General features: G+C 38.5%; 1 protein-coding gene across 2 annotated transcripts; it reads right to left on the bottom strand.

Moving 5' to 3' along the window:
* Positions 1-57: 57 nt before the first annotated feature.
* LOC102929023 (cysteine-rich secretory protein 2-like) lies at positions 58-21,007 on the bottom strand. Of its 2 annotated transcripts, XM_042266068.2 has the most exons (10): positions 19,401-21,007; positions 18,630-18,712; positions 17,536-17,585; positions 16,245-16,322; positions 11,367-11,483; positions 7,257-7,344; positions 4,912-5,054; positions 4,387-4,484; positions 1,930-2,018; positions 58-656 (listed from the first exon to the last, which is right to left on the bottom strand). In XM_042266068.2, exons 4-10 carry the CDS (start codon positions 16,311-16,313, stop codon positions 529-531), a joined length of 732 nt encoding a protein of 243 aa, XP_042122002.1. In that variant the 5' UTR covers positions 16,314-16,322; positions 17,536-17,585; positions 18,630-18,712; positions 19,401-21,007; the 3' UTR covers positions 58-528. The 2 variants fall into 2 exon arrangements, with proteins under 2 accessions (XP_042122002.1, XP_042122004.1); XM_042266070.2 differs by lacking the exon at positions 17,536-17,585 and having other exon boundaries at positions 19,401-19,537.
* Between the last annotated feature and the right edge of the window lie 2,551 nt (positions 21,008-23,558).

The raw sequence follows: 23,558 nt of genomic DNA, 5'->3' as shown, positions 1-23,558 counted from the left end.
TTAGTTACTGTCAGTTAAAAAGACATGCTATATAAATATTACATGAAAACCGAATCATGTAGTTGCTTAAGTTCTTTATTGAAAAAGATTACTTGTGTTTAATTAAAAGGACATAAGACAAATACAGATGTCAAGCTTCATCCTGGTAAACACTGTAGAGTAGGTTGACGGTGATATTTCTACAGTCCATTATTCCATTGCAAGTTGTTTTAGGACACATACGGTTCATTTTTTTTTTCAAAGTTCTAGTGACAAATGACCTGTGTTTGCACAACTTTCAAAATTCTCCACCAATTCAATTCATTACATTTAAAGCACCAAAGTTGGTCATAGTCCAAAGTTGTCATCCTAAATGACACTTTTTTAATGGCTGTATAAAAAAAGATTTCTGTACAAATCCTGGAAGGGAAGAAGCCTTGTCATTTGGGATCCGACTTGTCACTGATCTCCTATAGGTTTCCCTGGCATGTCTCAGCTAAAGGCTGCATCACCTTCTCATGTAGTCCTTCACACCACACACTGGACATGTTAGTGAATTTTGCCTTCACACAGGCAAGTAGCCTGGCACTTTTCCTTGAGCAGTTCATGTGCACAGCCTGCTGAGTTCTTCAAGGACTCACAGTTACTAAGCAAATCTTCATACTCACAGCTATTGGCTGCAATGAAAGCAGATTTGGTTATCTTATTGCCATTATCTGAAGTAGCAGCAGAAAAGCCCACCCATTAAAACATCTATGAAGAGGTAGGAAGGAGAAACACACTGGCATCATTGCCACTGTGGTGGTCTTGAGAAACCCAGGTAGGAAACTTGGCTGAGCCTGCTGGTTCACCCATCACTTTTTCTTACTTTTAATTCAATGGTATATTTCTAAAATGAATTGACTTACTTATATCCCCTGGCAGTCAAAGAGAAAGAAAAAGATATAAACGTATCTTTAGCTGCTGAGTCTGATATGGTACCCACTAGGCAAATGTAGCTATTTTAGTGCATGGTAAATTAAATTAGCTTCTTAGCCTAACTAGCCCATTTCAAGTCCCCAAGGCCACATTCGTGGCTAATGTTCTAAGACAAGTGTTATAGAGATTCCTCTCCTCTTGCATTTTGGAAACCCAACTTGACACTTTCAGGAGTAAATGCTCTTTGTGGGTGGACTGAAACAAGAGCAGTGTGCCATGTTTTTCTCTGAACTCCTCAGACCCTCAAAGTTGATTGGTCATGGGTGTGGTCTCTTTACAGCCCTCCTACAATTTCAAGGACACGAAATCTCAACAACTCTGCATTTGAGTCTGGAGAAGGAATCAAGCCGGTATAGTCCCTTTTCTTCTGAGAAGCATGCAAACAGCACTCAAAGACTAGCAATTATGGGATGTAAAACAGGCAAAATACTGTTTCAATTCATGTAGGCATGTGCGATTTGATTTTTTTTAAGTTATGAATATATGTATGCCTGCATGTCTGTTTGTCCAGCACCTGAGGGCAGAAAAGGACATCAGATATCCTGAAACTGGAGTCACAGGCAGTTGTTGTGAATCACCAAGGTCAGTTCTGGGAATGGAACCCAGGTCATCTACAAGAGCAGCAAATACTGAGCTATCTCTCCAGGACCATGTTTTGATTTTTTTTTTTAAATGCTACTTTGGGCCTATTGATATTAAGTTTAAGGAACAACTTATGAATGCAGTACACAGTGAATAGTCTCTGCACATCACAGTCACCGAGGATAAATGTTCTGTTAGGGAACACAGGTAAAACTCTTTTCATTGTAAATAAAATGTAAGTTAGTAGTGTGTATAAAATGCTTATTTTAATGCTTTTCTTGAGTAGATTTTTTTTCTTCTTCTAAGAATACATCATTTATTTGATTTTACAGATCATGGAATAAAATAAAACACTATACGAGGAACCACCAGTGGTCCCTTCACACTTACTGCATAGTCCATTGTCACAGTTGTTGGGACAGCTAGCACAAGCTTCCCCTTGTTGGTAAGGAGTGCTCTTTGTCAATGCATTGTTACCCCTGCAATGTGAAACATATCATTATTTCTCCCTTAGCTGCTTGTTTTATGCACTAAAGCATCAGCAAACATACATACATGGTTGTGCCTGGTTTTCAGTTCTGTTATTGACAGCAATAACAATTAAGCAAGCACATCAAACACGAACACATCTGTCCTGGTTTGCTGTCTGTGACTGAGATAAAACATTGACTAAAAATGACTTGTGCTGTGTGGATGTTCTGTATGTCAAGTTGCTCTGATTGGTCAATAAATAAAACACTGATTGGCCAGTGGCTAGGCAGGAAGTATAGGCGGGACTAACAGAGAGGAGAAAAGAAAGAACAGGAAGGCAGAAGGGGTCACTGCCAGCCGCCACCAGGACAAGCAGCATGTGAAGATGCCGGTAAGCCACGAGCCACATGGCAAGGCATAGATTTATGGAAATGGATTAATTTAAGCTTTAAGAACAGTTAGCAAGAAGCCTGCCATGGCCATACAGTTTGTAAGCAATATAAGTCTCTGTGTTTACTTGGTTGGGTCTGAGCGGCTGTGGGACTGGCAGATGACAAAGATTTGTCCTGACTGTGGACAAGGCAGGAAAATTCTAGCTACAGACTTAGGGGGGGGGAGGGGGGAAGAGAGGTTTATTTTAGGTCACAAGTTATAATCCATCACTGAGGGGAAGTGGAGGCAGGAACCTGGAGGCAGGAACCTGGAGGCAGGAACTGAGGCAGACACGCTTACAAGCTGCACCCAGGTTCAAGTTCAGCTGCTTTTCCTTCATGGTCCAGGTCTACCCACCTAAAGATGGCATGGCCAGCAGTGGACCAGCCCTCCCACACACACACACATTCACCAGCAATCGAGAAAATACCTCACAGACACAGGCCAATTCAACATAGGAAATTCCTTAATTTGAGGTTCCTTCCCACCTGTGTCAAGGTGACAACCAAGGTTAGCAATGACATGCCATCTCTCTGACTGCAATTCACCAAATTAAGTAAGGAAACTGAGGCAACTGGCATCTAGAACTTCCCCCTCTGTTGCCAGATAGATGAAATAATTATTAAGGCAAGACCCTGCAAGGTGTGGGTTACAGAAGCACATCACTCCTAAGAAAGAATAGCTCATAAATGGTAGTGGTAATGGAAAACTGTTCATTACTAAATATATTCTATCTGAAAGCTGAGCTATCCCACAGTTCCTCTAAAGTGGAAAGCAAAGTTTCTGCATTTGTTTCTTGTTGCTGAGAGTGAGTTTATATTGTTTGTGCATGGTTAGTAGCATATACTTAAGCAACTCTAGCTAGTACTTAAAGAATGTGTGAGAATGTTATGGTTACTAAGAAAAGAATGCCAGTTTCCCAAGTTTTGATCTGTGCCAACATCCAAGGTATACTATCCTACAGGAATTAATATGTGACTCATGATGATCATTACCACATGGGCTAGTTATGATCTTGAAAATATGAAGGAATCTAAATCTTAATTGTGCAAGTGGGAAAAAGCCCAAGGCAACACAGCTGAGTCTTTGTGTATTGAGTGAGCACTTAGAAAAACAAGCCATGAGGGTTCTAGAAATGCTCTGTAGGTTCATTCCTCAGCTTCCTCCCATTATCCATTCCATATATTGTTTCTTGTGCCTGCCCATGGGATGCTTTTATGATCAAGCAATAGATTTAGATATATATCTCCCTGTTCTATGAATTCTCTCTAGTAAATGCTGAAAGGTGTACTTGCAGAAAAACAAATTCAGAGTTCACAGCTCTCCTACTGCAGTCTCCTATCATCTGAGTAACCATGTCCCAGCAAGTCTGACAGGAAGGGTGGTCCTCACCCCTTTCAAAAAGTAAATATAATTAAGACTAAAAATTATGTTGTAGTTACACATGGGAAATATCAAAGTTTGTGGGAACAATGTAAGATTCTTCTCTTTTGTAGGTAAAGAGCAATTGAAATATTTGAATAGAAAACAATCTTTAATCAAGGTATATCATCCCATTTGCAAGCCAACAGCTTAAGTCATTTGTCCTAGCATTAAACTTGTACAGTCCTGCAGTGCAAAATTATCAAAATAAATAACATGAAATCTTAGAAAAAATCCACAGCATGAATAGTCCTTGAATGAGGGACCTAGGGAAGGCTAATTGAAGGAAATGGCATCATTTCATAAGTGAAGATGGAGATCTTAGATCTTTACATTCAGAACTGGGGAACTGTATTCTTCTCTGACAAATTAACGTTGCCTAGATCTTCAAAGAAAAACCCTGACATTCGCCCTTCCCTTGGTGGGGCTACCCTTGTGATTCTGGTTTGCTTTATAGAAAAGCTTTCCCATATTATTTTGCAGGTAAAATGACAAACTTTTAATTCTGAAGTGCATACTTACGCAGGACAGTATTGGCAAACATAGAAGTATTTTAGGATGTCTTGGTTGGGACAGTAAGCAATTCCACATCCAACTTTGTAAGATGAATACCAAACAACCTATAAGTCCATGGGAGATAAAAAGCATGGATGTTTATTAGAAAACTGGTAAAAACACTCAAAAATAAATATTCATATATATAACATGTGGCTACTACAGTCTATAGCATTTACCTTATAAAATTTCTATTTTGGGAATCACAGTAATAAAATTTTATTCCTAATACACTTTAAAACTAAACATGTCATGTAGGATCACTATTTTTCCCATATATAATGAAAGTATAAACTGTATGCTTTCCTATCAAGAATTCTTCAGATCCTGGGAATAGATTAATATATATTAAAATATCATTCAAATGACAGAACTATACAATACCTACTCAGTCTGTCTCAAACTGAACATAGGAATGGGTCAGTGGTTGACAAAGCTTTGGTCCTTGCGTTACAGTGTTTGTTACTCCAGCATCTTCATGCATCTACTCACCTGAGTGTAATGTCCAACAGCTGCATTGGGTTTTGCTCCTACACCATAAGTAAAAAACTCACTTTCATCGTACCAGTTTTGAATTACGGCTGACCAAGAAGTAGGGTCACTTGACATATAGAGATTCTCACCACATTTTGTATCTGGAAAGGAACATTGTTTATGAGGAAAACAATAGAACTTTCAATCTCAAAATAAATTGACTACATGAATGCAAAATGCTGTACTTCAGCCATGCGGCCTATGGTGGGTAACTGTTGGTTGAGGTGGAAGCAGGGTGCCTGCTTCTTAGATTAATTAATTAATTAATGGATTGATTAATCAGATGAGAAGACAGCCATCTGACACACCAAGCTTGCCTAAGCATGCAAATACTTAACAGATTGTGAATAATCCGTTCTTTCAAGGCCTTCTCGATTTGCACTGTCAAAACTGTACTCATCTAGGCACTAAATTCTCCATGTGTATGTGTCTCATGTGCTTTGTGATGCATGCTTAGTAAAGACAAGTAACCAACACTTGCATGTTTTCTCCTCTGTCACACTCACCAGTTTTCACAAAGAAGACCCTAAAGAAAAGTCCATGGATTTTTTGTGAAGGAAGACAAAGTCATTTTTGACAGATTGTTTTAATAGACAGCTGTCAGTAGGAAAGATGATTTCACAGGCTTAATCCTCTTCCTCGGAGAACCAGACACAGCCAGGACAAGTATTACAACAGCCAAGTCATTTAATCTATGTGAGCTTAAAAGGCCATGTCTATACTACATACAATGAATATCAAACGTGCTAAGATACCTCCATTAATAGTGAAGGTAAAAGTAACAATGTAATAGTCCACTTGATCTCCAAGACTGCTTCAGTCTTCTACTAACTCTGATCATCTCTTCACAGTTATTTTATTATTATAGCAGCAATGATACAATAACAATAGATCAACTGAAACAATGCAAGGATGACTAACCACTTCCACAGCAGGCTTCTCTACATGCTTCAATATATTAGTAATCATCCTGTGTGAGGTCTGCGTATCAAATTTCCTCCCTCATTGATCTGTACTCCACAATAAAATGGGTCCTGTTGTTCCTTAGAGTCTACCACAGCAATCTACACATCAGTCAAATTCAGAACATAGAAAACAAAACATATGCTGGGCTTGGCATTGCACACCTTTAGTCCCAGACCTGGGAGTTAGAGACAGGAGTATCATAGCAAGTTCATGGACAACCTGTTCTACATAGCCAGTTCTAGTGCAGCCAGGGTCACATGTTGCAGAATATTATTTTAAGGTGTGTTGCTTTGTTTATGTTGCATTTGTTTAACTCTGTGAAGCTGTGATTCTTTGCTTGTCTAAAACACCTGACAGTCTAATAAAGAACTGAATGGCCAATAGTGAGGCAGGAGAAAGGATAGGTGGTGCTGGAAGGCAGAGAGACTATATAGAAGGAGAAATCTGGGAGGAGATAAAAGAAGCCAGAGAAGTAGGAGGACTCCAGGGGCCAACCACCCATCTTACACAGCAAGCTACAGAGTAAGACTAAGATTTACAGAAGAGAGCAGGAAAAGCACAGGGGCACAAGGTAAGGAGGGTAATTTAGGTTAAGAAAAACTGGTGGGGGGGAGCCAAGCTAAGGTGGGCATTTGTAACTAAGAATAAGCCTCCGTGTGTGATTTAATTGGGAACCGGGTGGTGGGCCCCCCAAAAGAGTAAAAACTAAACAACAACAGTTGCATAGTGAGGTCCCACCTAACCAAAAGAGAGAGGGGGAAGAAAAAAAGAAAGAAAAGAAAAACTTCACTGCTTTACATAATTTAAAATTATTCTCAAAATATTCAGCCTACATGGATTTTGAATACTATTTCAAAACATTAAGTATTTTGTGGCAAAACCAAGCAACAACTGAACACAATTACATATATCCTAAAAATAGATATCAAAACACTGAACAGTTGTTTATTATCAAAATGAGGAGGCAGGAGATTAGATTTGATAAAAGCATGAAAAAAAAAATCTAGTATGGCATGACCTTGGTGTGTTCTTTGGCCTGGCCGTTTTCTTCCTAATGTTGTGATTCTAATTTGAGAATTTTTGTTAAAAAAGGATGACCCATGATCTTCTTTGCTTATGAGCTTGGAGAGAACAAATGATACATGGCATGAAACATTTGCATAATATAGATAAACATGAACCACATTGTTGTTATAATTATATCTCAATCACAAATAAATGACTTTGAAAGATAGCATGAATAGCATTTATGTGCAAATTTTTAATGTTATATCCTACAAAGGCCTGTTAGTATTGAAGTTATTCATTTATTAAGTAGCCATATATAATGTACATACTGATCTTTCGGTCTTGCGAATTACTGTGCTCTAAAATACACTTGTTAGCCCACTTTTGAGAATTTCCTGATGCTGCGATGCTCCACTCCTAAATAGCAAGAGAAAAAGAAAACTAAATTTAGTGATCCCACCATAATGAAAGCTTATAATTTAATAGGCTAGCAAAACGATAAAACTCCCATGGAAATATTTTCTAATTATCACTGATATTAAAATGCCTCTTTGGCTTGTTTTAATTTTTGTGTGTGCTAGTTTTGACATGAAGAGAAGTCCATCAGAGATGTGTATAAGGGCAAAATATCTAACCATAGAGGCACATTTACAATGTTCATGAATGATGCTAAATATTGATACATGTGAAACATTCTAATAATATTAATATTATAGGCTGCTCTGAGTTATTCCAAAGTCCTTTGATGCCTATTGCTTTCATGTGGGAAATATGGGCTTAAATAGGATAAAGGGATGTTAGCACTGTGTCCTGGGAAATACTTTACATTAAGAAGGGCATAGTAAGTTTCCCCATCATGGTCTTGATGCCCCTTGCTCATAGAATCCCTCTTTCCTCTCTTCGATTGGACTTCTGGAGCTTGGCCTGGTGGTTGGCCATGGCTCTCTGCATCTGTTTCCATCAGTTACTGGATGAAGGCTCTATGATGAGAGTTAGGGCATTCACCAATCTGATCAATGGGCCAGCTCAGGCACCCCCTCTACCACTGCTAGTAATCTAAGCCATGATGGGAAAACTTGGAGATACAATGGAATCAAGCTAGTGGGAATTCATGAACTTTGGACCAACAGCTGTGGGACTAGACTGGACCCTCTGCATGGGCGAGACAGTTGTGTAGCTTGGTCTGTTTGAAGGCCCCCTGATAGTGGGAATAGGATCTATACCTGGTGCATGAGTGGGCTTTTTGGAGCCCATTGTCTATGGCGGGATACCTTGCATAGCCTTGATGCAGGGGGAGGGGCTTGGACCTGCCTCAACTAAATGTGCCAGGCTTTGCTAACTCCTCGTAAGAGGCCATACCATTTGTAAAGAGGCAAAGGTAAGGCTGCAGGGAGGGGAGCAGGAGGAGGGATGTAAGGGGGATCTGTGAAGGGTATATAGAATGAATAAAAATTTCTTAATAAAAAAATTTTAAAAGAAGGGTATAGTATTGAGAATGGAGAGATGTCTCAGTGGTTGAGAGAACCTACTGCTCTTTTGCAGAGGCCCCATGTTCGATTCCCATCACCCCTGCAAATTGACTCATAGCTGTCCATAAACCAAGTTCTATGGGAGATCTAATGCCTCTGGTCTCCACAGGCACCCACACACATGTGTACATGTTCACACTCACACACACAGAAACACAGAAAAAAAAAATCGTCTTCAAGAAGTAAGACCCTGAAAGACAGAAAATGCCTTGACACATGACTAAGAAAAAGTGAACAAAATGCTTCACACAGGATGTTCCAAGATTTGGTTTCTGATTCTAACTTATTAGACCCCAAACTTGAAAAGTCACTTAACCATGTTAAAATGAAAATAATATAGTCTTTCCAGCATAAAAATTTTAGTAAAATACCAAAATCAAAACAAGAACCACCGATGGAAGCAAAGCACTGATGTGTGGTGATGTATTGTGTCCCCCAATATACTGTGTCACCCAATAAAATTTATCTGAGGATCAGAGGAAAAAGCCAGCCACTATAAGTAAACATAGAAGTCAGGCAATGGTAGCACATGCCTTTGATCCTATCACTTGGGAGGAAGAGATATGTCTGGATCTCTGTGAGTTCAAGGCCACACTGGGGAACAGAACCAAGCATGGTGACACATGCCTTTAATCCCAGCACTAACCATAGAGGTCTGGAGGTCTGGACAGACAGACAGAGCTGGGCAGGAAGTGGAAGTGATGTAGCTGGGCTGAGAGAGCCATTGAGTGAGCAGAACAGAAAGGAATATAGGCGTGGGTATACAGAAAGTAGGTCTCTTGTGAGACTGAAGTGTCTTTGAGGTGAGGTTAGCTTGTGGCTTTTCCTATTTCCCTGATCTCTCAGGTTTTCACGCCTATATCTGGCTCCATGTTTTTTATTTAATAAGACCTTTAGCAATTTATTTACAAATGCTGTCCAGACATGGTGGCAAGAATTTCCACCTAAAACCTGAGAGAGCTTAAGAAGAGATTGTAATTGTAGCTAAAAGCACCTTCCTAATTCATGACACTCATGGTGGGCTGAGGTACAGTGACGTGTCCCTTGGCTGTGACAATTCGTCTACACTGATGGGTGAATCTCAGATAGGCAAGGCCCCATGGGCTTCGGGTCCAGAATATCTCTTGCTAGTGCTGTGCCTTTACATGTTTGCTGCTGCCATTTTGCTCTGGTATCTGGCATGGTATGAATGGGTGTGGGGGGAACCCCATTGCTCTTAGTGTAGTGTGATTATCTCATGGAAATATCCCATTCTATGGGACATTTTTCCTATGGATTATTGTGAAGATGATTTCCTCTTAAGCTGCACTGTTTAACTGAAGCAATGATTTTATACAATAATAGTGTGAGTTTAAATAGAATTTTGATAACTAAGGGTTTTTAACAAATATAGAAAGGGATTATTATAGAGGTTAGTTTAGTGGGAAAATCAATGTGGGTAAAGGCAGGATATGGTGTTGCTATCACCCTTGATAAAACAGGGGCTGCAGAGGGTAGAAAATAAGAACAAGGCAGTGTCACACAGCTAGGACTTAGGAGTTTCTCTTGAGGAGCCATAAAGACTGTAACTTACATTAATGATTAAGGAAAACAATTGTGTCCCAGAAACTAGGCTAGCTCAAGTTCTTTTCATCTTAATATTGGTAGATATGTCCATGGGTTTTAGTGTTCATCATAGCTAAACAAAGTTTTAAATAATGACTAAGGTTAAGTTAAGATGTCTTTGTTAATGACTTTGAGGTAGAAAGTCTTGGGGAACAATTTAAGTTTAGGAAGGCATATAGTTCAGTGAGGGACTCTGACATCAAGAAACAAGAACAATAACAGCCCTGTTATTATTAGCTGATGTGCCTTTCTTGCTAGGATGGGTTGCTGATCAAGGGTAGTGATTAATTCCTTGTACACATTTCTGCCCTCAGCTTCCTGATATTAAAAAAAAAAAACTATTGATGAGTGGGTATGCACCCTTAGGATCAAAGTAGACTTACTGATTGCTTTTCATATATAAAGGTTTATATTGTTATTCTTTTAACATTTTTATAAGATTACCTTTTGAGTGAGATAAATAACACAATGTTTGATCATTTCTTTGTAACCTCAAAATGCAACCTGCCAGTAAAAGTACTGGCTGAGAAAAATAACTTGCTTGCTTACACTCTGTTAATCTATAACAAGTTACTTGGACATGAATGTATGTGGGTTCTTGGAAATAATTTGTTTTACCTGTAATATGTAAAATGTTTAATTATGTAAGGGAAATGGGAAACAAGTTGTTTTTTACTTGTATTCATTGTAATCATTCACTTAAAAATAGAATGTAACCACACTGTAATTTTTATATTGCTTGAAGTAGTCTGCTGGGGTATATAAGTGTAAGGGAAAATTATATATATATATATATATGTATGTATGTATGTATATATATATATATATACACAGAAGGGATACATCTAGGTAAAGGTAAGAAAAGAAAAAGGTGAGACAATGATAACAGAGAGTTCCTAATGGTGTGTGTGTGGGGGGGGGGGTGTTTCCCTTTTTTGCTGGGCACAGAGAGCTAAGTTTTGTCCCACTGGATGACCCCAGAGAATTAAGTTTTACCCCCTCCAATAGAAAAGTAAAATTGAGTGATTAGTTCACTGACTCTATGGCTCCTCCTCAATTGCTGAGCTGCTGAAGCCTGGTCCTTACAGCAGCAGGGAATATTTTAAACCATAATGTTAAGCCATCACCAGCTTCTCCTTTCTCCACATCCAGGACAGCTCCTCCCCAGGACAGCTCCTCCTCACACAGATGGATCCTCCCCCACCCCCACAGCTGCCCCCTCACACCTGGATCCCCCCCCCTCCCCTGTACAACTGGATTCTTACTCCACAGCTGGTTCACATCATTTCCAACACAGTCTCTTACCATTTTTAGCATGTTGCTGGCAGTGGGGTTAACTGATCTCCTCAGTTCATTGTGTTTATTTACAATCTCTCTTTGAATTTGCGGTTGGTTGGTTAACAATGCAGTGAAAGCCGGATCCTGAAGGAAAATAACTTTTAACAATTTTGTAGATCACAGACATTGAAGAAATAACTTCAGTTTTAAAACTATTATCACATAATATCGCACAAATAGAAAAGGAAAAAATATTAGCTGCTTGGCAATGCCAATAAAACTGAGTCAACACTTAATTTTAATAGGAACGAGTAGACAGAAGACTTGGAAATGGTGAGTAATTCATTGCAAGATAAAAATCCTTCTGAGGCCACAAATGCTAGGTTCTGATTTTAATTCAGCTTTCATTGTGGGTTTTTTTTTTTTTAATGTAGTCCTATGAGAGGTAATTCTGGGAGCAACTCTGCATGTGACCAGAGAAGAAAGGTAATCAATATCAGCCCAACACAAACAATGAGCCTTAAAACAGTGATCTGCCTGCATGTTATACTGGTGCAATAAGGCATTAATATTATGAAAATAACAAGCCATTTTTTGATTGGGATTAAGGTTTACTCTTGAACTGGAACCCATATCTGACAATGCTAAAGTGGCAAAGAATCTGAGACTATATAGGTCATATGATCTAGGGGAAAACCTACTATTCTTCTGCTAAAGGAACATAGCAATAACATGACCCCGGATGACATATTGCTACAGCCATAGATCAGTACATCATTCAGGCCTCATCAGAGAAGCTTCTTCTTTCAATAGGTGAGAACTAACCAGAGACCCACAACTGGACAACATGCAGGGAGTGACAGACTTTGGAGCACTCAGTCCTAAGTGAGATGACCTAAAGGAGATGTCTTCATCAAAGCCCTGCCCCACCCTCAAGGTTCAGGGGTCTATGCAGAAGAGGGAACAAAATGATGCTAAGGTCCAGAGTGATGGGTGACTCCAAGGAAACACTGTCTTCTAGGCACAAGACTGATGCACATATGAACTTAGAGAGACTGTGGCAATACACAAAAGACCTGCAGAGATTCACCAAACAAAAATCCCAGTCCTGCCTGACTGGGGAAACTTGACATGGTGTTCCACTCCTAACACTGAGAAGCTATTTGTAAATAATACCTGCTGGCAAAGAGAAAATCAAGTCTTCTCCAATGGAGTGTCAGTGACTGCCTTAACTTGGTTTCCATTTCTATGAAGAGACACCATGACCACGGCAACTCTTATAAAGAAAACATTTAATTATGGTGGCTGGCTTACAGTTTCAGAAGTACAGTCCATTACCATCATGGCAGGGAGCATGGTGGTATGCAGGCAAACATGGTGTTGACTACACCTTGGCTTGCAGACAACAGGAAGTTGAGTATCTGGGCAGTATCCTGAGCATAGGAAACCTCAAGGCCCAACCCCACAGTTACACACTTCCTCCAACAAGGCCATATCCACTCCAAAAAGCCACACCTCCTAATAATGTCACCCCTATGAGATTATGGGGGCATTTACATTCAAACTACCACAGTGAGTACATCAACCATGCTCCAGAGCAGGCCCTATACCCAAGAATAGTTTGCAAATACAAAACAGACTCTATTGATTTTGCTTTGTTTTGGCATTTTTGTCTTGTTTTTATTTGTTTTGCTTTTTGTTTTGTTTTTTGACAGCAAGATAGAGAGAACATGAAGTTGGTGGATAGGGAGATGGGAAGAATATTGGTGAAGTCAAGTAGGGGGAAAAAACATAATATATATCACATGAAAAATAATTTAGATTTAAAAATGAGATAAATTTTGTTATCAAACCCTCATAACAGGAAATCTAAGACACATCCATTCACATTTGATCAAGCCACGATAAGATAAAGTGAGGGAATCCCATGATTCATCCTAGGCTTCACAGAGAACATTGCTGTCTGTGGCATTTGCGTTTGGTGACAGAACCTTCAGATTTAGTCTAAATTCGTATCTCCCTTCGAGCACCTGAGCAAAACCATGAGGCAGCGTATTTTCCAAGGTTGCTCCATACATACTTTTTAAATATTTTTAAATGTTTTCTACACAATTCAAGGGCAACACATTCATCTACTGAATGGAATACTACCCACTTGGCTCAGTTTAGTAGTAAAATGTGCTTGGTACAGAGTTCATATTTTCAGCTTATCTTGATGATTATATACATATGTCAGCTAATGCTGAGAGAAGAATGGGGCTTTTGGTTATTGGGCAGGCTCTAAGCTTAAATTTATAAAAGAGCGCAATGTCCCATGGGTGTGAGCAAGATTCTGAAGTATTTCTAATAGACACATTGCTCATAGCAGGCTTCCTGATACTTTGGGATAAGTTACTCAACTGTTCCCCACCATACTGAGTTCCCTCAAGACTCTCAGCTTTCTCCCTTCATAGTTCTGATCACACAGCTTTGGCCATTTTCTAGTCTCTGTCCATGTCTGTCTCCTGTTTTATGTCCCTAAGGACAGAGACTATTATATAGTGCCTCAGACCAATAGGTGTAGCACAGTTTCAGATTTCTAAAGTACAGTGGATGCACAGGACACGCATCAGCAATGACCAATCCCTGAATTATCAGACATTTCCATGTTTCTATTATCCTCAGATTGTCACTTAAAGTAACTTCAAAACACAAAAGTGTTGGTTTCTAAGGATATGAAATTATTTTCTGATCCTTATACCATTATATTTTGTACATGAAAATTCTATGTATAGATGTATTTATTTTTAGGTGAGTATCAATAGAGATTTTATTGTGAGATCAGGAAGTAAGATTATGCCTAAAGTCTAAAGTTAACAACAACAACAAAAAAAAAAAACAATCTATCCTTACAGGGTTCATAATGCATTCAAAAAAACATATGACTTCTTCAAACCTGATAGGTGGAGTCTATGTGAGGAGAGATCAGTTTATTGAGGATAACAAAGAGTTCACAAAAGATGATTCTGGTTTGGGATTGGAAAAGATTTACAGTGTTCACAGGACTGCTGAGAAGCATAGAGAGTCACGCTGAGAGGGGTAATCAGTGAGCATTGAGTGGTGCCTAAAACCCAACAACATCTCACTTTGTAATGATTTTTGTGAATGAAGGCCAAGAGTTGGACCAGGACGTAGGAGGAGAATTGTGAAGGTCCAGGGCAAAAATCATTCAAGGGAGAAAAGATGGAAAACTGTTATAATAAAGCCCTGGGGAATGAAAAGCAAATTCTCCCGGGTCTGAGAATTTGACTATTATAACAGACTGGTTACAGTTATGAATGCCTAATGAGGCCTGAACAAATATCAAACTCTTTATTTCTAGCTGGCATTGAGTTTTAAAGGTCAGAGCAGACTATGCGAACAGACAACAGTGACAACAGTACTTCTTACTCATGGGCTTCCAGGCCAGGAGGTGAACTCCATGTGTGAGCCTCACACACACTGACAAGAATGACTGGCCTTTGGGCTGGAGAGATGGCTCAGAGGTTAAGAGCACTGGCTGTTCTTCCAGAGGTCATGAGTTCAATTCCCAGCAACCACATGGTGACTCACAACCATCTGTAATGAGATCTGGTGCCCTCTTCTAACCTGCAAGTGTATATGCAGACAGAACACTGTATACATAGTAAATAAATAAATCTTTAAAAAAAAAAAAAAAAAGAATGACCGGCCTTGATCTGGGATCATTAAAGCATTAAAATCATATGTGAAAAGGGGGGGGGGTCTAAATTCAAGATTCCACACAGTAACAATGCTTTATGTGCTAATTCCATGATTATTGATAAACACAAAAAGACTTTAGAATCAGATTTGTTTTCAATTTAGAAACAAGTCCAGTTATTTGTAAACAATAACAAGAGATAAATGTAGTGACAGAGGCAAAGAAAGGGCAAATTTAAGATTACATATTCTTACATTTCTGAGCAATCATATGGAAATGGGATAAAATAAAGACGTAGAAAATACTTTGAGCAGAAGATCCTTAATTATCTCTTTAAACCCATATAACATGCTGTCTTTTTAAAATATGATTTGGGAGTGATATGTAATCCAAACTGGAGATGGCCTATTAAAATGTAAAAGAAGTGAATTCTAGCAATATATTTATTTGTGATAAGTTGAGTAATTGCCCCCTAAAGATATTTCCATATCCTAATTCAAATTCTCTATAAATACAGTCTTATTTGAAAAGAAAATGTCTTTACAGAATCAAGTTGAGAAACTTGACACAAAATTATCCTAAAGTACCCAAGTGGAACCTGAATTTGGGACCAAGCAATTTCATGAGAAACATAGATGAGATTATGTTAAGATGAAGGAAGAGGTTGGAAAGACACAGTCATCTGTTGAAGGACAACAACAACTGGCAGAAGTCACTATAAGATAGAAAGGAAGAGACCGGTCCCTTCCTAAGTCTGCCAGAGAGACCTCGATTTCAGACTTCTAGCCCCGACAGCTATAGAAAAAAAAACATTTCTGTGTTCAGCCAGCAAGTCTTAGGTAATTCTTAACAACAGTGCTCTGAACTTAATATATTATTTAACCAATTATAGAAAATACTGTTATCTGTTCATTTAACAAACAATACTAGTGAGGTTTGTTGTTTAACTTGTACTATGTGGTTGATGCCTGTGAACCTTCTTCTTGGAATATACTTTGTCTTTTCAAGTACCCAATAGGCACATGGGACAGGCAGCCCCCACAGGAATGATGGAGCAAATAAGCTTAGCACCCATCTCTGTTTCCATATGAAATGCCATGAAAACTTTGTCACCTGTCAGGCACTCTAGAGTCCTGTGCTCTCAAAGTAGCCCTTTTCCAAAGCTGTCAGAGTGCTCTGAAAGAATGTTTCCCCTTTAACCTTACCTTTCCTTCAGTGGGCAATGATTGATGCAGCAAAGCAAAGAGAAACAGCATCACCTGGAAGGAAGCCATGGCTGGAAGCTATCAAAACAAAAAAACATCTTCACTGAAGTCAGTAGTACAGGGATTTGGGAAGGGGGAAATTGGGTGATCTAAGGTATGCCAAGCATCTGTAACTTCTAGTTCACTAACAATGTAACAGCTGAAGAGTCACTATATGATGCAAATAGAATCACAGTGAAACCCCCTTGTCTCTAAAAGGGACATGAACTGAAGAATTTGATGGTTGTCTTTGACTTGTATGTGCAGTGACTCGGGAATTCCTAGCATCTTCCTGCAAATTTCTCTTCCCTTTTCTTCATCTAAAAGGAAATGTGAACAAATAGATTTCTTCCTAGCTAATTAAGTTGCTGACACTCATCATCCATCTCATTGTGTGGGAAAGGGTTCAATTTTTCCACTGTGTCCCACCTCTCAACTTCCTATTCTCAATAAAGAGAGAACTATTTATCTATCTACACTAGAATTCAATCAAGATTTCAGGGTTGGGATTATGCCAACATAAATGATCAAACACCTTAGAAGTGGTTATTTCTCAGAGAGAGAAAATAGAAACTGGTTTTTTTTTTTCTCATGCTTGTATTATTGTCAAAAGTTCTGCTATAGAAAAACAAATATATAGTTAATGAATTAAAAGCCTACTCTTCTCAGTTCTGGTCACGATTTGGTATAAAGGATGTTTAATATTATCATTGTATTTCAAAAGGCCTCCTTGCTCATCCTCATATTGCGTCTTCTAAATAGGATGACACACCATGGATTCTTAGGATAATATTAAAAGCAGCTCAGTTGGGGAAATACTTATCTTCCCATCATTACCCACCAGTCATGACTTCAAATACATTGTTCATAGAAAAACAAGAAATAGTTTCATTTTGGGAAGAGCAAGTCATTAATGCAACTTCATGGGGCCCCTTTATCCTTATTTTAATAATTCTTATCATATAATCACATATTGAGATGAAACATATGCACAAATACCACATTTTTGCTTTCCCAATAAACATAGTTCTAATGTGGAAGACAAATTAAAAACATGAGAATTAGCTATGCTATCTATTTATGTAATCATACAAAAAGTTCATATATACATATAAAATTGATACCATTGTTTCTGTAATAGCATTGCTAAAGAGTTTTGTTGATATCATTCTTAAGACCACAAGTAGATATATTAAGTATATCATTTTACTCTTGGCAACATTAGAGTTATTGGCATGATAAAAATGCTCACATTAGAACAGTCACTTACTGATGGTTGTACAGTTGAAATATCTGCCTTCCCTGTGTCAAGACAGAAGGTGGGAGAGGATAGATTACACATCACAACTGTCTCTGGGCACATTCTGCATCTACACATCGGTTTCAGTCAACACTGCCCTCAAATGGCATTTTTCACACCAACATACTCAAATTTCACCTCCGGCTTTTTTTCATTTGGTTCCCATCCAAACTGCTAACATGAGTAACTACAGTTAAGTTCTTAAAGCACATTACAATCTAGACAGTGTCTTTGGAGCCTGGTATTTCTATATTGACCATCCAAGACTATTTTATTCTTGAGAAGTAGGGCATATCTTAAAGCTGAACACATTCATGCATCAACTTTCTATGACTTTTATTTTCTATCTGTAGCTTAATGTTCATTAAGATACAGTCTTTGGAAACCATCAGGCTTGGGAAATCCATCAGAGCTTCAGTTTTCTCTTACACAAAATGTGAATTTCTATAGTCTTATTTTAAAAAAAAACAAAGACATAACTCTGTAAAAATCTTAATACAGTCCTCATATAATATAATATGTATAACCATAAATAGATAATATGAGTATTTTATTATCTTTTGCAGTATCTAAAATTTGGCTTAACCTCATCAGATATTTCCATAAAAATTTGTGATCTGATTGAATGTTAATTTCAAAATTATTTAAAACTTTTTTTTCTTCCTGATGTCAATTCAAATGCTGGAGACCTGGTCCTCCTTAACATAAGGAAAAATGAACTAACTGCATCCTCATTGAAAAAGGCATATACATGAGCCTGAAGATTTTATACAGCTAAGTCACTCCGTGTGTCTGCATTGTATGATCCATAATTCCAAAGTCTAGTAGACCAGGAGGCCACACATTCCACTCCCATGTTGTTGCCAATCCAAATGGTAGTCATCTTCATAAAGTCTGAAGAAGGGCACCATTGCTGAAAATGTGTTCAAGAAAAAAAATGTTTTATGCATTCCCTTACTTTGTGCTTTGTTCTTGAAACCTACATTCATACTTAGTTGAAAATTTGACCGTCATTTTACCCTTCCTACATGTGAATGGAACAATACCTTGTCCTTTCTTTTAATGTTCTAAGATCAGGATGACATGGTTCTTGTAAGATGTCAGGGGCATGATGTGAGCTTTCATTGTTCTAGAAGATGGAAACAACGATATAAAGAGAGCCTTATAGATATTGTCAATACTCTGTCATAAACTTAAAACCTGACTGTTCACTAACATCATCTTAATTCTTCACTATTTGATGTCACTATTAACACTATAATATGCTTTGGGAGCCAAACTGTGCTTCAGTGGCTTAGTATTTCCTTCACACACTAGACCAAAATTCTACTTCTTAAGAAACTCAGTAACCACTGGATGGCTACCACCCTCGAAAACGGAAGTGTGTACAAAGTCCCCCCTTTGATCTAGCACGCAGTCTTCACGTTCTTCAAAAGATGTTGTCTATAACTCCAACAGTGTTAACTATATGCGTTGGTGTTTGGTCAATATAGCTTCACATCTTCTCTTCTGGAAGTTCAGAAGAATGAATGACCTCAGATCTTATTGCTATAGTCATATAACTGCACACTCACACAATTAAAAAAAAAAACTGACATTTTAAATCTGACCGCAGAAAAGCCAGACTTAGCTCCCTCCGTGACGATATCTTTTAAGGTCATGGGAAATCTTTAGCCGATTCTTGCTAAGAAAGTGAGCTAATAATTGTCCCTGAATCTGCCCATGGCCCCTCACCTCACACTTCTTTATCTACACTAGATTCACCCATTTTCCCTACCCTGGTCACATTCACTCTCTCTGTCTACACTAATATTTACCAGGACTTCACAGCACAGATCTTCATGCTGTCGGAGGGAGCCAGAGAGGGCTCCTGCTGCCCTTCCCTCCCTGGGCGATGGTAACTGCCTCCTGCCGCCACGTGGGGGCGACGTCACGAAGCTTTATGCCCTCAGAGTAAGTGTTCCTCTTCTTAGAATCCATCCCTCCCTCAACCATCTCTCTGTAGGAGGTCGCGGACAAGTTCTTGAATGTTTTCCCCTGTGAAAAGTGAAGTCCTACTTATTATTATTGTTATTGTCATTTGTTGGGAGTTGAGGGGATTCAATGTTTGTTAACACAACAGGGCTCTAGGAAGAGAAAAAAGGAGATACATCAGGATTTTGAACGCTCAGGGAGAAAGATAGAGAAGTGAGCGTTTCATTTCCAGGATGCCTGAGTGAAGAGCTTCAGAATTAACAACTAAGATCGGGGAAGTCTTGCTGAAAGGTTTACTTAAAATTTCAGAATCGTGGCAGTGTGGCGCCAACAATACAACCAGTTCCAAGGAGTTAGCGTTTTGCGTTTTTGTTTACAAATTCTCCCTGATCATTATCTGTGTTTGGCAGAAGTTTTGTGGTCAGAATTTTCAAGATAGCTGGATCAACTTTTGAATACCTGAAATTCCTGACCAAAGGTTTCTACATCCAGTACATCTGGGTTGAGCAGCTAGCTTTTTTCATTAGTGGACCATGTGTGGTCTTCAGGAATATAAGTGATAACATGCTTAGTGGATAAAAATGGGGGACAGTTAGCTCATTACTTAAAGGAAGAGATCAAAGATGTCAAATCAATTAAGTTCCCTCACCCCTGTTTCTCTGTGTCTCATGAAGAAGAGGTTGGGAAATTTACCATTTATTGCTCCTACTCTATTTGCATTGTTTATCGCATTTGTGTGTGTGAGTGTGTGTGTGTGTGTGTGTGTGTGTGTGTGTGTGTGTGGTGTTTGTGTGGGTGCAGATGTGTGCGCATAGCTTTGGGTATCATTTCTCAGAGGCTAGCCACCTTTTTTGTAGGCAGAATTTCTGATTGGCCTGGAATTAGGGGAGTGGGCTGGCCTGCCAGTGGATGGAAGAGCTCCCTCTTTCTCCAACTCCCCAGTAACGGGATTATAAATGTATGCCACTATGCCCATCTTTTTACATGGGTTCTGGGGGATTGAACTCAGATCCCCGTCGTTGTAAAGCAAGCACTTTACCAGCTTAACCCTCTCTCTAGCCCCTTGTATATGTTTAATTGGTTTAACTCTGGTAAATCATATATGTCTAGGAGTTTATCCATTTCTTGTAGATTTTCTAACTTAATGGAATGTGAGTTTCAAAATAGACTCAGATGATTTGAATGATTTTCTGAATGAGCCACTGCATGGGTGTGAAAACATTTAAATGCAAAGACATATAGAACATTTATAAAGTAGTGCAAGGCTACACTTAATCCAAGCAAAATGTCAAACATCAGTTCCAGATTGAAGGAATTTGCTCCACCATTCAAAATATAATCACACATGTAATATCTTGCTATGCTCCAATTTGGGAAATGAGAAATTTATGATACTCCCTGGAAGGATCCTCAATAAAAGATGGGTCCCAGAAATCTCTCAGCTTGTCACAGAAGCAAATAATTTGAATAAGAGACATACACAATGTAACTGAAATCCTCTGTGACTCCACACATACAGGAATTTTGATGTCAGGATCAATGTAGTCACATAATATAGTAGTGATGTGATAATATAAAAGTCTAATCATAATGCAAGGTGAAGACAGCCAATTTCAAGCAGTATGTCATCACCCAGACCACTTCATAATGCAATAATCAGCCCTGAGCACAGTTAGGCAAGGAAGCCATTTATATACTATATACATTTTGGCCAGTGTTGCTTTATACCTGGTCAATATATAAATGGTTCCCCAAGCCACTTGATTGTTAGAGGCGTTTTACTATGAAAGAACCAACACAAAGTTTCTTTAACGTGTAACCTAAGAGTCTCAGCTCAGGATCTGATATAATAATTATTATCAGGTGATATAATAATGTCAGTATTGTGTGATCTACCGGGTTTGTTTGTATTTTCTCTCTTCCCTCACATGTCTTAAACATTGACAAATTACAACTGAACCCATACTGCAAAGTAGACACTGGGATGAATTATGGAGACTCAATAAAATGAGATGTCTTTCCTCAGAATGTTTATGTATTCTAAAGAATGGGCATGTTATTAGCCACAATAGATCATTTTTCCTCTCTTAATCCCTTCCCTGTCTCTCTCCCTTTCTCTCCTCTCTTTGCCTTTTTTCCTGGTACTTGGTACTGGGAGGTTCTTTTCTTCCCTAAGCCCTGCTTTTCAAAACCGATTTCCTTCTTCCAGACAGCCTCTGGCAAAAACAGTGAGTCATAGACCAATCACCACGTCTTGAAACATTCAGCCAGTTTGTTTAATACAGTTTATTAAAGTAGAATTTTAGTAATTAACTGGTGTGTTTAAATTAATCACCCTACCCATGCCAAAATGTCAATAGAGTTGTATCTGTAAAATATATTATTTTAATAGCTTAGGATGTGTTCATTAGCCTGCTTCTTTCTGCCTGTGGGCACTGTGTAGGGGCATGGTGAAAGTCTCCCTTCTCATTGCAGTCATTTCTGAATCAGAAAACAAAAAGCTAGGCTGTTCATCCAAGGCCTCAACACACCTAACTGGGTGGATCAGTTAATCTTAGTGAAATGTTGGGTTCTATGTGAGCTGATCCTTCAAGCTGGAATCTGAAGCCAAAGCAAGCAAAGTCATATACCACTGCATTAAGAAGTTGGATTTGACTTAGGTCAGAACAAGTAAACAGATGGATTTCATAAAGCTTAAGCCATGGTGAGTGAAAGACCTCTTTAGGCATAATAATAATCCAATGGCAGTTTGGAAGGGTATCCTTAGAAAAGCTAGCTGCACACCTGGCATCCCAGATCTGGGCAAGCAAAGGCAGGAATGTCATCAAGAGTTCAAAGCCCTGGCCTGCATAATAAGACCCAGGTGATCAAAGCCTGAGTGAGACAAAAGAAAACTCAGCATAAATAGAAATTACCACGTTATTTATACTTAGACACTCCCTGCTGATCTTCTTTTCCCTGTGTGTAAAAATGATTGCAAAAAAATAATAATACATATTGGATTCAGAATACTTTTTCAGAACACAGATTGATAGGCATTTAGATTCTTATTTACCATGAAGCAATGTATTTTTATTTCACTACCTTGGAGGCCAGGCTCCAGCAGCACAGGACTCAAAGGGAACCCCCAGATTTGGCATATTGTGACTTTTTTGTCTGAGGGGATAAGGGGGAAAGACACTCACACACTCTCTTGATGGTTTCCTTCTTTATTCTTCTTCTGTATTCTCCATTCTCTCTTCTTATCTCTATCCAGAAATGTTCCTTCTGTCTCTCTTGATGTTTTCCTTCTAACTCTATCACTATCCTTCTTTATGCTCTTTATTTTTCCTCTACGGCTTATATACCCTGACAAAATCCTTTAAGCAATATAAAAATTGCAATGTAGATACATTCTATTTCTCAAGTGAATGATTACAATTTTACAAATACAGGTAAAAACATGGTTTTCTTCTCCCTTACATGATTAAAACAAAGTCATCCCAAGAACCACGTACATTCACATCTAAGCAACTTGTTATAGATTAACAATGTAGGCAAGCAAGTAAGGTATTCTTTTGCTGGCAGGCTATGTTTTGCGGTTACAAAGAAAGGACCAATCACTTTATCTCATATCAAAAGATAATCTTATAAGAAATCTTAAAAGAATCACAAATCTAAACTTTTATACATGAAAAACAATCAGTCAGCTCTACTTAAATCTTTAGGGTACATACCCACTCGTCGATAGTTTTTATATCAGGAGACCAAGGGCAAAAATAGGCACAAGGAATTAACCTTTGATCACCAACCAATCTTAGCAAGGAAAGTACGTCGGCTAGTAACAGTTGGGCTGCTTTGTATTTTTTACCCTAATGAATCTATAACTCAGCTATGTGTCCTTGTGAACTTTAAGTTGTTTTCTAGGATTTTTCATCTCAAGGTTATTATCAAAATATCTAATCTAACCTGAGGTTATTTTAAGGCTTTGTTTTAGCTATGATGCACACTGGAACCTGTGA

Source organism: Peromyscus maniculatus, chromosome 21 (assembly GCF_049852395.1).
Source record: "Peromyscus maniculatus bairdii isolate BWxNUB_F1_BW_parent chromosome 21, HU_Pman_BW_mat_3.1, whole genome shotgun sequence".
In the NCBI taxonomy this organism is placed as follows: domain Eukaryota; kingdom Metazoa; phylum Chordata; class Mammalia; order Rodentia; family Cricetidae; genus Peromyscus; species Peromyscus maniculatus.
Note: the sequence above shows the minus strand (reverse complement) of the source record. Positions and strands in the feature narration are given on the sequence as shown.

Coding starts and splice junctions, on each gene's coding strand:
- LOC102929023 (XM_042266068.2), bottom strand. CDS start 16,313: ATGGCTTCCTTCCAGGTGATGCTGTTTCTCTTTGCTTTGCTGCATCAA. Junction 4,485..4,911: donor CTGTTGGACATTACACTCAG/GTGAGTAGATGC, acceptor ATGGACTTATAG/GTTGTTTGGTATTCATCTTA. Junction 2,019..4,386: donor GTTTGCCAATACTGTCCTGC/GTAAGTATGCAC, acceptor TTCACATTGCAG/GGGTAACAATGCATTGACAA.